Genomic DNA, 14,500 nt, shown 5'->3' with positions numbered 1-14,500 from the left:
GAATCCTAAGATTGATTTAATGTTCTGCTGTCGATATCTTGAAATTCTTAATTTTTGAATGAAGTCCTGCATTATTTTGTACAGGGCCCCAGAAATTATGTAGCTAGCCTTGTCTGGGGTAAAGTGGGCTCCAGGCAGACAGAATAAGGGCAGAGCTCCAGAGGGGGGAATGTCTTGCCAACTTTGAGTGGGTTAGAAAGGAGCGCATCGTTGGCCTCTTCACTTCTGTACTTGGAACCTCCACCCATCCTCCCCATTGCCAGGGCTGCTGCAGGAGGCGGGGAGGAGGGAGGATACCAGGCCACCCAGACTGTCTTGAGCTAGTGCTTTGCAGGCTTGGCAGGCATTTAAGGTGACTTTTTGTGTGCTGGGGTGCTTTCCTGGAAGTCTTGGTCTGGTTTTCCCTTCAGGTGGATCCTGAGACAGAGACTTAGGCGCAGGTAGTTTGCTTGGGAGGTGACCACAGAAGGCAGAAGAGGGGGGCCCAGAAGGAGCCTGGATCCAGGATGCCTGATGTGCAGGCAGACTACTCCTAAGAGTCATCTTCTTTTGGACAGAAGGCTGGGGCTTTCTCCACCAGCTTCCTGCACCTCTGTGTGAAGGCTGTTCCCTTAGGGTGTTAAGTGCCTGCACTTCCCGTCTGCACCTAAACTAGCAGAGTGCAGAGGCCTGCCTGGGAGCACTTGCAGTGGGGCTGGTGTGGGCACGCATGCAGCTGTCCACCCTTGCTGAGGATGAAATCAGATGGGTGGCCAGGCTGTGACCAGGCCACTCTTGTGGTTGCCGCACTGGGACTAGCATTGCAGGGGCCTTCCATCTGTGGAGATCTGCATTTACACCAGCCAGTTGCTTATGATGCCTCCCCCAATCCCAGGATGCTTCCAGCCTCTCTCTGTTGAGGCTTCCTGGCACCTTCCGGAGACCTTCCAGGGCTGGATCTAAAGCCATGCTCCAGGTTCTCTCCTGTGGCCCAGTCCTGGCCTGGGGGGACAGCAGGCACCTGAGGTGAGCTCACATGGGACTGCCGTTCCCTCCCCCTACTGCTCTCTACTCAGCTTCTACAGCAAGCCCTTCCCCTCTGGGATTCTTGGGCAAGAGTCAGCTACCAGGTCAGGGAGCCCCAGGGCATGCCACCCATCTGACAGGTCTCCGTGAAGCCCCAGGTTTGAGGTAGAGGAAAGCCACCCCATTCCACCCAACTTGCTCCAAAGAAAACCCTCTCTAGTCTCTGCAATCTCCACACTGCCTTCAGGACAAAGCCCTCCCACCTCAGCTGTGCTCATCGCAGTCTAGTCTCTCCCTGACTTTCTAATGTCATCTGCTGCCACCGGGTCCCCCGTGTTCCAGCCCCACAAGTGTAGGCTCATTCCCTACACTTACCCAACCACTCACAGCCCTGTAACTTCACACATGTTGTTCCCTGTGCCTGGAAAGTTCTTCCTCCTCCTCAGGGCTTGGTGAACTCTTCCTAATTCTTTAAGATTCACCCCAAGTGGCCTCTAGGTAGCAAATTTCTGGAAGAAATTAGTCCTTTCTACTGTGCACCCACTGCACTGTGCATGGTTAAGATTGTGGTCTTGTGTCAGACCCTGGGTTTACTATGTGTACAAGTCAGGAATTGCTTCGATAATGCTGTGTATCGAACCACCTCAAAATCTGGGGGATTACAACAAGCCTTTATTTTTCCCACTTACTGACAAAAGGAGAGAGTAAAGAACTGACATAGAGTAAAAATAGTTGGCATTTTATGGAACTATCATTATACGCCTGGCCCTGTGAGCACTGTATATGTATCATTTCATTTACTCCTACATGGTGGGTATTAGTAACCTGTCTTAGAGTGGAGGCGATTACAGAGTCCAGAGAGGTTACATACTTGCTCAGGAAGACACAGCTGGTGAGTAACAGAGCTAAGGTGCGAACCCTGGCAGAATACATGCATGTGCTTCACTGCTTTGCTGCCTCCAATTATGAATGGATGCCCTTGTTTTGGGAAAAAGACAAGAATGTGTTCAGGACAGCTCAGGCACCCTCATTCAACCTTTCTCCTACTTCGGATCCACAGAGACTCTTCCTGATGGTCTCCCAGCTCAGAGCCTGACTTCTGAGGCCTGTGACTCCTTAGACTACCCAGGAATCCAGTTTCCTGGGAAACCTTGTTCCTCTAGGGCTAGCCTGGCCCCTGGGAGGGCAGCTGGATGATGCACAGGTTCCTGGGTAGGTCCCCTTCCAGGGTCTGGATGCAAAGAATTACAGGGATCTGGGCTTCCTGAGCAGTGGAGTCTTTGAGCCTAATCCATGTGGCCTGAGCTGGGGGAGAGAGGGGAGGAAGGTGTTCTAGGCTGCCCTGGGGCTGTGCTCTCCCTGCCTGGGCTGGGAAAAGGAGCTGGAGCAGAGCAGGGGAGGGAAGGAAGTGTCCCAGCCCCATAGCTTCACTCCTTGTTACCAGTACTGTGTAGCTGATAAGAGCTGAGTTTGCACCAGGTTTACCACCAGCTGGGTGGCCTCGAGCAAGAAGCATCTTCCTGAGCCTCTTTCCTCATCCACAAAGTAAGGCCCCTATGGGCCTACAGTGCATGTAAGGGGCTTTGCATCAGGTCTAACACATGACAAGGGGTCCAAAACAGATCACTGTTCTTACTTTTATCATTCAGCTCTCAAATGTACACTGCTGAGTTTCATGGTCAAGTGACTTTTCTACCCCATACACAACTCCAGGTCCATTTCCCACAATCTGAATACATGGGGAGCTGTGTGACCTGGAAAGCATTGTTTCTTTCCTCTGGACCTCAGTTTTTCTACCCATAAAACGGGTGTCATCACACTCACCTTGCAGGACTGCATGAGGCTAAATGAGACAATATAACAGTCTCATCTACCCTTTTTGAGTCTTGTTTCCCAATTCGTAAAATGGTTTAATATAGTTGTCTGGATCAAAGGAAGTAGTCATGGTAACTGTTTAACACATTTGTACATGGCAAGAGCTTAATAAAGGACAGCTTTAAAAACAAGTCCAGACAGAGCAGGTTGTTTCCAAGTCACCTTCCAAATTTTAAACTTTTATTTACTAAAATATAGTACATCATGTAGAATATAATCTCCAGAATGTCATTGCTTGTTTTCATTTCCTATACCTTACCTGTTCCAAATTACTAGATTTTCTATGCCACTTTTCCTTTTCTTGTGGGTGATGGAGAGTTAACTAATTCTTATGGGCTTGCTTGAACCTGTTGAAGACCTGATTCATCCTACTACATTATGATTGTATGTTACAATACAATAAATATACATTCCTTTAGTACATTGCAGTTGACAAAGAACATTCCTATCCATTGTTTTATCTAATTCTCCTGACAACCCTTTCAGGGTTGGTTTTATCATCTTCATTTTACAGGTAAGGAAACTGAGGCCTGGCCCAGCAAGAACAAGGTGGGTTGGGGGTGGTGCCAGGACTTGGATCCCAGCATCACGTCTCTCCCAGTGGACTCACAGCTGCTGGGTCCATAGTAGTGCCGTTCCTAGACAGTCTGCTCTAAGCCCACCATCCCTCAGTAGGTATGCTCCCAAGATGGGCTGGACACGTCTCCCCACTCTGCCTGGTCGTGGTCTTCGCACACCAAAGGAGCAGACAATCCATGCCATTGTTGGTCCAGTACTCACTGAGGGCCTACGATGTGTAGTTTCCTCACCTTCAGGTGCCCCACTCCGGGCGGGAGATTGACACCAGGGAGTAGAAAGTAGGTGTTTTCATAAAGGTTCAGACAACATGCCTTGGGCTGGGCAGGTCAGGGGAAGCTGCGCAAGACCTGGACTTTAGGTAGAAACTTGAATGAAGCAGGGGTGCAGCGGTGGGAAAGCCAGGCTATCTCGACCAGAAGTAGCCGAATGAGGGTGTGGGGTGTGGGTTTAAATGGCTTCGGGAGCGAGCCGGGACTCTCCTGCTACAACTCTCCGAGGGCGCCGGGCTCAGAACCTGGAGCTGGTGGTTCAAATCCGCGGGCCGGAAGCACGAATCGCTAGTGCAGCCTGCGCAGCGCCAGCGCCAAGCCGCAGGGGTTGGGCACCACTCCTCTCTGGGTCCCCGCGTGCCCATTGGCAGAACGTCCCCAGGAACTCCCAAGGCTCCCGCGTCTGGGCGACACAACTCACCTCCGCGCACAGCACGTGGGCGCGGCGGGCACAAGACGCTCCAGCACGGCCGACGAGCGCGCTCCCGCCGTCGCCTCCCCGCTGGGGCGGGGCCACGACCACCGCCCCTCTATTTGCGGGCTGGCGGGGCCGCGCTCCCAGCTCCGCTCGCGGCAGGTACCCGGGTCGGGGCAGCGGGAGGCCGGGAGGGCGGGCGGTGGGGCCGCCGCGTGGGGCACGAAGGGGCGCGGGGTGCTGTGCGGGCTGGAGCTCGGGGCTCGGGGCGCGGCGGAGTGAGGACAGGAGAGGGAGCATCTCCGGTTACAAGTGGAGGATGCCAGGGGGAATCAGCTGGAGGGGCGCGCCCCGCGGAGGGAGTAGGAGCAGGAATGAGGTTCATCTCGGGGAAGTCTGGAGGCAGGAGAGAGGGAACCAGAGCCGGAGGAGGAGCACCTCTGTGAGGGAGTTGGCAGAGGGAAGAGCTGGCCTGGGAGGGCTCTGGTGCCTGGAGGAGGATGGGCGGAGAGGTGGCTTCCCCTGGGGGCATCTTGGGAGACGCCAGGCAGTACCTGGAACTGGGTAATGCGAGGGGGTCCCAGCTGGGAAATTGGGAACAGTGGGAACAGCACTGCTTATGATTCAGAGGGGCTCTTGCTTCAAAAGAGTCTAAGCCCGTTGGGATGGGAAAGCCTCCCTTGGTGTCAGGAGAGCATGGGTGTACCCCTCACCCAGTGAGGGAAGGGGAGGGAGCCCCACACCATCCATAGCACTAGCCTCAAGCCTACAGGCTTTGAGAACCCCCGCTGGCCTGGCCGAGTGAGGGGCCAGATCAGGCCAAGGCTTCGGAGTTTGCAAGTTTGATGAATTCGCAGACCTGGCTGCCCCTCAGTGGATGGCCCGGGACGACATGTTTTATCCTACAGGAGAGGGTCCCAGCTTCCCGTCATGGGGCCTGTGTCACCTCTGGGCTCCTTGCTGAGAAGCTGCCCCTCTCCAACCTCAGTCGCCCTGCCCAGAGGGACCCTTGCTGGTCAGTGGTGAAACTCAGGTCCCTTTTCTATCCCCGGTGCTGGGTGACTGTAGCCAGTTCACCCAACCTCTCTGGGTCTGCTTTCCTCTTCCAGGTTCCTTCCAGTCTTCAGAGCATTTGTGGGTCTGAGTTTCGTGGAAGAATTCCTTTAAGGAATATTTAATAAATATTTCATTCTGATCACACTTTTCAGGAGAAAACGGAGACCCAAAGTGCAGTTACAGAAAAACAAAAGTAGTTTCCGTTCAGTTTTGGAAGACATGGAAGGACTTTTTCTTTAAACACATTGGGTGGAGTTGGGCAATTGATTTGTGTTGAGGGAGGTGACCTAGTTGCTCCTAGATCGGGAGGCCAGCCAGGGATGAAAAGTTCGCTTGTATAATCTGTGGCCACACAGTGGGTGCCTGGGAGTTGACAACAGTGGGCAAAGGGCAAGAGCACTGGTTTCGGAGTCAGTGATGTGCCCACCATCCAGCTTCCTAGGCTGTGACACCAGGTTCAGAGCTGGTGTGAGGGAGAGATGAAATGGGTGTGAAGGATCTTTGCAAATAGCAAACTGCTAGAGTAGATGAGCTCCTCCTAAATATGAATGTCAGTGCCTAAGCTTTTTAATCATAGTTCAGGCTCTACCATACTGTGTTGTCCTCATCAGGACCCCTCAAGAAAGTTTACCTCTGACAGCCCCAGTGTAACTTACTGTTATTTTTATCTAATGAGGTTAGACTTTGTCTTCCATGAAAGATACAGTTGTCTTTAGGGAGTGTGCTGAACAATCAGGGCCTAGAGAAGCAACAGTGAATGTTCTGCATGCCAGGAAGGAGGCAAAGAAGGAATTACAGCTGACTCTTGGACAACAGAGGGATTGGGGTGCTGACAAAAATTCACATAACTTTTGACTTCCCCAAAACTTAACTACTAATAGCCTGCTGTTGACTGAAAGCAGATAACATAAACAGTCAATTAACACATGTTGTATATGTGTTATATACTGTATTCTTATAATAAAGCAAGCTAGAGAAAAGTTTTTTCAAATTGTTGCAAATCTCCAAAAAATTTTCCAATGTATTAATTGAAAAAAATCTGCATGTAAGTGGACCTGTGCAGTTCAAACCTATGTTGTTCAAGGGTCAAGTGTATAACCAAATAATATTCATAATAGGTGTTATTTAGTTAGGCTGTTCAGCTCCAAAGGCAGAGAATTAATATCTGTAGGTGTTACCCTTAGCTGTTAATTAGCTGGGCTATTAATTCTATGAGGATGATGTTTTAATGGCTTTGTTCACTGCTGAAGCTCCAGCACCTGACACATAGTAGACCTAAAACAATGTTGGAATGTCTCAGGAGCTGAGGGGCCTTTAAGGTCACTGGTGAATGGACTGTTCCCATTGACATTTGGGGCAAAGGGGCCAGGAGGGGAATGGACTTGTCTAAGGTCACACAGGGATTGTGTGGCTGAGCCAGGATCAGAACCCAACAAAGAGCAGAGCTCGTGTTGGGCCAGAGCTGACACCTAGCACTCATGACTTTGTTTTGCTTTCCCAAGAGCCTAAGAGGTAGCTATTATTATCCTCTGATTATAAATGAAGAAATCACTCAGAGAAGTTAAGGGACTTTAGCAAAATCACACAGCTGTTCAGTTCTAGACTTGAAATCCCATCCTAACATGAAAATGGGGACCTGGCTTCTCTTGAAATGGGTGAACGGTAGAGGCACTCCCTTGGGTCAGCAGCTCTCTCCATTCTCCCTGGTCACCACCTGGGTGGCTTCTCCCTAGTCTGGGTTTTCCTAGGCACATAGGTGTTTTGTCTGTGTGGGTGAGCCCCATCAGGGCAGAGGGCCTGTCTATTTCATTCACCATGTGCCCCTGCCTCTGTAGTGTTGGCCTGTCATATAGTAGACACTGAGTAAAATCTGTGGGATGGGTATAATCTGGCACTTTCCCACTTCAAAGCCCATTGGCTACCCCATCCCTGCAACTTGGTCTTCTGTTTTGCCCCAGAGGTATTAGGAGACTCGGACAGTGTGTATCATGTAGAGACCAGGAAGTACTAGCGGTGGGAAGTGAGGTGAGGACACTGGCTTTAAGCTTAGGAAAAGGGGAGTGTGAATTGGGCAGGGGAAGGGTGCTAGGAAGTGGTGGGGCGAGGAAGAAGGCTGCTCAGACTGAGAGGAACTCCCACGTGGCCCTGGAGATCTCAGTTCTGAGGCTCACCCACCCCAGAGGCCTCCCGAACCTGCAAGGCGTACCTCTGCCAGGCCACACAGCTTTTGGATCAGCTGCTAGCACATTCTACCTCCTTCATCTTATCTCTCGGGGACAGGGCTGCTGGGGCTGCAAGAGCTGAGGCCCTTTCCCTGGGGGTTTCATTTCCCATCACCTCTGGCCTGTGGGCAAATACAGATCTTCAGGGCTCTGTGAATCCAGGGGGTTACTCTGAACGATTTTTGCCAAGGACAGTTTAATTATTAAATAAGGTCAGTGTCCTCAGAAGTCCAAACTCCCGCCAAATTTCCCTGGTCCCTAAATGCATCCTCAGAGAAAAGTAAATGTTTAAAGAGACAGTTAACTTCCTGAGGCCCCCAAATCAGTAGAATCAACTACTGGGGGCTAAAAGAGAACAATTTTTTAGAAAACCCCAAGCAGATCTCTCAGGCTGGGGATATTTTAAATACTACTACTGTTAATTATTAATAATAATAACAATCATTTAAACTGAATCCCTAACTGTACTAACAGCAATCTATGAGGTAGATAATATAATTTTCATGAGAGAGCTAAAGGTCAGAGAAGGTGAGTCACTTGTCTTAGGTCACACAGCTAGTATGTTATAGAATCAGGAGTCAAATCTGGTTTGTCTGAATCTGAAGTCCTTTGTAAGCCTTTACAATTTCTGTTTTCTTCTTTACTCCTAACTTACTTCCATTCTGATTCCCACTGAGTAGAGGAGCCATTCAGGTTTTCCCGATATCCATCAACCAAGCCCTGGACGTCTGGTCTCAGCCTAGCTTTGCCAGCCTTGCTGTGTGATCTTGGGTAAGTCGCACCTTTTCAGCCAGCCCTTGGTTTCCCCAGTTGTTTCACACAGAGGTTAATGGTGAGTTTCCTTCTGCAGCTAAGGCCTGCTTAGTAAGACAGAGTTCAGCCTGGATTTGACCGGTGAGGGAATGGTGATGTGGGGGGAAGAGGGAGGTGCGAGGTTCTTTAGCCCCACCCTCTGGTGACATCACACAAGATACCTCCAGTCCCTGGAAGCCCCGCCCCTAGTGATTCTCACCTGTTGAAGTGCCGCCCAGTGCTTGGCATCTGGCGAATCTGCCCGGTACCACAGCAGAAGTCACCAGCCCCTGGGATTGAGAAAAACCCCTAGGTAACAGTGAGATTTGGGAGGCTTGGAGGGGGCCACAGAGGTGTACTGGGCTGGGATAGGATGCCTGGAACAGGCTGGTCATGGCAGCCTGGTGGGCAGACTGCTCAGAGGATGCTCTGAGGGTGCCCTCTGGAGCCCACCCTACCCTGGCTCATGCCGGACCCCTGCCCCTGCTGCTTTTCCCCGATTTGGGGCTGCTTTCCTGAGGAGTCAGGAGATGGAAACTGATTCTGAAAGTAGACCTGGTCAGAAGGAATGGGACCTCTGGCTGGGGTCTAAAGGAAATAGGGTGGCAGAACCTCTGTTATCCAGTATGTGGCCTCTGGAGTCTGTGCTGAGGGCCCCCTGTGTCTAGGGGCAGGGAAGGGCTGTGGGTGAGCTGTCATCTACCTGAGGGGGCAGCTGTGAGCCATGGCTTCACCGGTGCAGAGCAAGTGGGTAGCTGGTAACTGGGGGAGACTGAGGTCCCTGAATATGAGTCAGTTGCTAGAGGCCTAAGGAAACAATTTACAGAAAAGTCCTTGGTTACCTGCTTTTGACCAGTATTGTCCAGAGTAGTTCTAGGAGATGCAGATAGATGTGATAGGACGCAGAACAGCAGCCATGCGTGGAGGAGTGCCTGTGTTCTGCAGAGAGAGGGCTGGGTTCAAGGCCTGGCTCCACCTTGCTTGCTCTCTATCTCTGTGACCTTGGGTGAGGAGCTCCAACCTCTCTTAAATTTTACTATCCTCAAAAACAAAATGGGCACAATTATACCCACCTCACAAGCTATTTATGAGAATTACTTGCAACAGGGTTGTAAAGAGGGATCATATAGTAAACGCTATTACATTTCAGCTGGCTTTATAATTGTTCCTGGGAAAGGAATCCTTGGACATGTAAGCTTGGTAAAGTAGGTTCAACAAAGTGAAGTGGGCTTCTTTGCTGCAGGACTTCTCAGAGCCTTTAATATGTTGTTATGCCTTGGAAAGTTCTAAGAATGGGATATGGAGCATTGCACAGATTAAATGAATCACAGGGACCCAGACCTACGCCACCATCAAATGTCATCATTCCCTGCCTCTGCCCTTGTGGTGGAATGGAAACCTTACTGGATTGGACAATTCTGGGGAAGCCCTTCCAGTCTCTTGGCTGTTTTTTCCTCAATGTAAAACCAGGGAGCTGCATGAGATGCTTTCAGAGGCCTTCTCTGTCTCTCTGAGGTTCTGAGTTGGGAAGACAAAGTTGTAGACAACGGTAGAGGTCAGATTGTTGAAGTGAGGCTGAAGCCCAGTCTTTTGGGAAGGAGAAGAAATCCAATGTTGGCCCCACTGCTAGCAAGGTGGGCCATGGGTTCTTGTGCTCTGGATGGAAGTGGCCCCATTAATTAGTTCATCAGCAGGGTCTGTTTCCTAAACCTGCCCTGTGCCAGGCTACTGGGGACATAGGGAGTGTTAGAGTCCTCTACCCCACTGTCCTAGCACCCCTTGGGCAGTAGAGTGACTTATTTAACTTCTGCCCCCCCACTAGACTAGGAAAGGCCAGACAACAGAGCTGTAGAACTGTAACACAGGAGGAGCTTAGGGGTACAAATCAGGCTAGAGTGAAAGGAGTGTGGGCTGTGGGCTTGTCTGTGTGCTACCTTTGCATTGCAAGCCCCCTGCTTTTATTTGGCTATGTGTAAATTATGGGGTGGCTTTTGGGGTGATCATGCTGCTGCTGTGGCAGACAACCTGAGGGCTTCATCCTGCCCAGTCTCCTTGTCTCTTACAGTGACTGGTGCAAAGGCAGTTGCAATAAATACCTGATGAATGATGGACAGAAAACCTGGATGCTGAGTCCAATACGCTTGTTGGAGGGAATTTATTTAAGGGAGGGGAGTTGTCTGGAAGATGCTAGTGTTTCAATAGCTGTTTGATTTAATGAGAGACACAATGAATAATGATATGCTTGAATTAGGTAACTGGTACCAGGCAAAACTATATATAGAGAATACATAATTATGAAATGGTCAGTAGCACTTGCCACTTGGTCTTGTGAAGTTTTGTGTAGTGGTGAAGATTGTAGACTGAGTTCAGATCATGCCTCTGCCTTTTCCTAGCTAGGTGGGCAGGCAGGGTACTTAATTTCTCTGTGCCTTAGTATCGTTATCTGAAAAAAAATGGGAATAATGATAGTACCTACCTCATAGGGTGTTATGAAGCTTAAATGAGTCAGTTACACATAAGTGCTTAAAACAGTGCCTGGCACATAGCAAGTGCCGTCTAAGCATTTCTTACAATTTTCCTCTCTACAACCTCTACCATACCATGAAGTTCGTTCCTGAGGGTGGGGATCAAATCCTTTTCCACTCTGTGCTTTCCTGGACCCAGCACAGGACCTGAGGCAGAGGAGGGGCTTGGTAAATGGCTGCTAAATGAATGAATGAATGAATGAATGAATATGTTTTAAACGCTACATTCTATAACTTGTATAGGAGACAGAAGGTGCGGGAGTAGGAAGGAGTTCTCCTGGAGGTGGCAGCTTGTACTGGTCCTAAAGGATTTCACAGGAGGGAGAGGAAGTTGGCATAGGGTGTGACATTTGTGTTGGGTGGGAAATGAGGGTAGGAGCAGGTCATGGGGTCTTAAATGCCAGGGTGAGGGCTTAGATTTGATTTACTTGGAATTAGCAACCATGAGTAGGGATCAGAAGGCTGAAGGAGGGATCTTTTGAGTGGAGGGAAAGGGCTGTTTTTTATAGGATCACTTGTTACTGGGGACTTTCAGGAAAAAAGTGGTTTTTTGAGTTGGGGACTTGAAGGGTATGAAGTATTGTCAGGATGCTGTTACATTCTTTCATTCAACAAACATTGGGCGCTGGCTACCTGCTCAGCACCAGGGGTTCACAAAATAATGAGGCAAACTGCCTACCTTTGATGAGCTCACATAAACAATTTTTATGCCCATGAAAAGTCTTACAGTGGCCAGAGAATGGGTTCTGATGGTAGTCACTCAAGTAGAGAGGTTCACTGGGCCAGGAAAGTATCACAGGAGGAATGAGGTTGAATTTTGAGTGATGAATAGGAGTTTGCCAGGCAGGCAAGATGAGGAAAATGTCTCAGATGGAGGGAACAGCTTGTGCAAAGCTATGGACATGTGAAACAGCGTGCCCAGGAGTTTGGTGAGCCTATCGTTGGATTTGAAGTACACTGGGTTGAGCAGTAAGGCTGGGAAAGGTAGCAGGGATGAGATCATTTAGTGTAATGGAGGGTCAGTGGGAGATCCTGGCCGCTGGGATGGGGTAAATGTAGAGGTAGTGGTCTGTTAGCGAGGCATTGTTGTTACCAGGTGAACACTGATGGCAGCACAAACATGGGAGAAGACAATGGGGGCTGCTCTGTGGAGCCCCGACTGGAGAGGAAATGGCTGAGGTAGTGAGCCTTATTATTTAATGCAGTGCTCAGATACTTATTGAGCACCTATTATGTCTAGGCATTGTTCTAGGCACTTGGGATACATCAAGTAGCAGAACAATTGTGAAGTCAGAGCTGAGCTCTCCCCTAGGATGACTCCTCTCCTCTGAAGCTCTGGGTAGGGAAGGTGGGGGGAAGGGAGAAAAACTGGGCGTTAGAGTCCCCAGCTGCTGCTCAAGGTGGTAAGGGGGTGAGGACAGCAGCCCCCTGACTTATTTCTGGCCTCTCTCTCAGCACCCTGCCTGACCCACAGCCATGGCCACAATGGTGGCCCAAAAGCTCAGCCACCTCCTGCCCAGTTTGCAGCAGGTCCACCAGGAGCATCAAACATCTGTGCAGCCAGAGCCTGTCTTCACTGTAGATCGAGCCGAGGTGCCGCCCCTCTTCTGGAAGCTGTACATCTATGTGGGTTACCGGCCGCTGCATCAGACCTGGCGCTTCTACTTCCGCACACTGTTCCAGCAGCACAACGAGGCGGTGAATGTCTGGACCCACCTGCTGGCCGTCCTGGTGCTGCTGCTGTGGCTGGTCATCTCTGTGGGGACCGTGGACTTCTGGGGAGACCCACATGCCCTGCCCCTCTTCATCATTGTCCTCGCCTCCTTCACCTACCTCTCCCTCAGTGCCTTGGCTCATCTCCTGCAGGCCAAGTCTGAGTTCTGGCATTACAGTTTCTTCTTCCTGGACTACGTGGGTGTGGCCATGTACCAGTTTGCCAGTGCCCTGGTGCACTTCTACTACACCATCGAGCCTGCTTGGCATGCCCAGGTGCAGACCATTTTCCTGCCCATGGCTGCCTTTCTTGCCTGGCTTTCCTGCACTGGCTCCTGCTACAACAAATACATCCAGAGGCCCGGCCTGCTGGGCCGCACTTGCCAGGAGGTGCCCTTGGCACTGGCTTATGCACTGGACATCAGCCCCGTAGTGCACCGCATCCTTGTGTCCCCGGACCCTGCCACTGATGACCCGGCTCTTCTCTACCACAAGTGTCAGGTGGTCTTCTTCCTGCTGGCTGCTGTGTTCTTCTCAGCCTTCGTGCCGGAGCGCTGGTTTCCTGGCAGCTGTCATGTCTTTGGGCAGGGCCACCAGCTCTTCCATGTGTTCCTGGTGCTGTGCACACTGGCTCAGCTGGAGGCCGTGGCGCTGGACTATGAGGCTCGGCGGTCCATCTATGAGCCTCTGCATACCCGCTGGCCCCACAATTTTTCTGGCTTCTTCCTGCTCACTGTGGGCAGCAGCGTGCTCACCGCATTTCTCCTGAGCCAGCTGGTACGATGCAAACTCAATCGGAAGACCCAGTGAAAGGGGTGGCAGCTGGTAGGGAGGGAGGTATAATGGGGACCCAGGGGTCCGGGCTTGGCTCCAGATGGGAACAAGGCCTGGTAAAGTTGTTTGTATCTGGCCTGTGGTGACTCTCTGTGAACGTCTCAGCTGCAAGGGTGGCACTGGCCAGTCCTTGGATTTGCGGATTGGCTGGTAGCTGCTGGGGTCCACTCCTGGGCCTGCCCCAGCTCCCTGCCCTAAGAGAAAGAGATAAAGATGTGGCACGCCCCACTCTCACCCCTTACTACTACTGATTTGCCTCCCACAGTTGCTTCTCATTCGGGGAGAGGATGGGGAGTCAGCTAGGGCCAGGACTTTGCTTTGGGGCTGCCAGATGATCTGGGGTGGCGAGGGGTGAATCTGGAATTTAGGCCAGAGTCAGGTTTGAGCTGAAAAGCAGAGGAGCAACCCCCACCTATCCAGATTTCATTGATGGGTAGGGAAAGGGAAGGCTCCAAATGTGTGCAAGATCTCACCATTATTTGAACCTCAGCCTGGAGTTTGAGAACTCCAGAGAGCCCCCAAAGGTAGAAGATTGTGCCAGGTGGAAATGGATCCCATCCAGTGTCCTATACCTCCTCAGTCACTGTCCTACGCAGTGAGCCCCGACCCACCCAGCACAAGCCTGTATGTCCCACACATCTTGTTCCCAGCTTCTCTCCTGGTTCCCTTGTTCATGAATCAGATATCTATTCAGTGTTTCCTGGGCGTCTACTTAGAAGCAAGCCACTGCCTAGGTCTTGTGGATTAATGTGGATGATAAAGGCTTTAATATCAGAATGAATTGTCAGACAAAGCAATGAGGAGGGAGTAATCAGTGCTGCCTGGGACCTTAGGTTGGGAAGGCTCTGGATTGGGAAGGGCGAATAGGAATTTGCTGATAGCCGAGAGGAAGGGCATTCCAGGCACAGGGAAAAAGCTGTACAAAGGCCAAGAGGTATGGAAGGAAGAGTTGAATAGAGCTGGAGTTAGGGATTGGGTGGTCTGGCCTCTGATATATCCTGGATGCAATAAAGTGACTGTGACAACAGTTGCCTCTTTGGTTTTTTTGTCTGTTCTCCCAGGGATGGGGCTTTGGGTTCCCATGGCCTGCTCACAGTGTTGGAGGTTTTCCTGGAGAAGCTGGGGTCTCTGGGGGTGGGCACAGGGAGGAGGGAGGCAGTTCCTATTTTATCTTTGCTTGGGGTTGGGGTTCTCATATACTATATATATGAACTA

The 14,500-nt window shown here is 50.8% G+C and overlaps 1 protein-coding gene across 1 annotated transcript; it reads left to right on the top strand.

Moving 5' to 3' along the window:
* The first annotated feature begins 3,104 nt into the window (after nucleotides 1-3,104).
* PAQR7 (progestin and adipoQ receptor family member 7) lies at nucleotides 3,105-14,302 on the top strand. The gene is made up of 3 exons (XM_036914794.2): nucleotides 3,105-4,305; nucleotides 8,102-8,192; nucleotides 12,194-14,302. Exon 3 carries the CDS (start codon nucleotides 12,215-12,217, stop codon nucleotides 13,259-13,261), a length of 1,047 nt encoding a protein of 348 aa, XP_036770689.2. The 5' UTR covers nucleotides 3,105-4,305; nucleotides 8,102-8,192; nucleotides 12,194-12,214; the 3' UTR covers nucleotides 13,262-14,302.
* The last annotated feature ends 198 nt before the right edge of the window (nucleotides 14,303-14,500 follow it).

Source organism: Manis pentadactyla, chromosome 4 (genome assembly GCF_030020395.1).
Source record: "Manis pentadactyla isolate mManPen7 chromosome 4, mManPen7.hap1, whole genome shotgun sequence".
Lineage (NCBI taxonomy): Eukaryota > Metazoa > Chordata > Mammalia > Pholidota > Manidae > Manis > Manis pentadactyla.
This window is presented reverse-complemented; position numbering and strand designations above follow the sequence as displayed.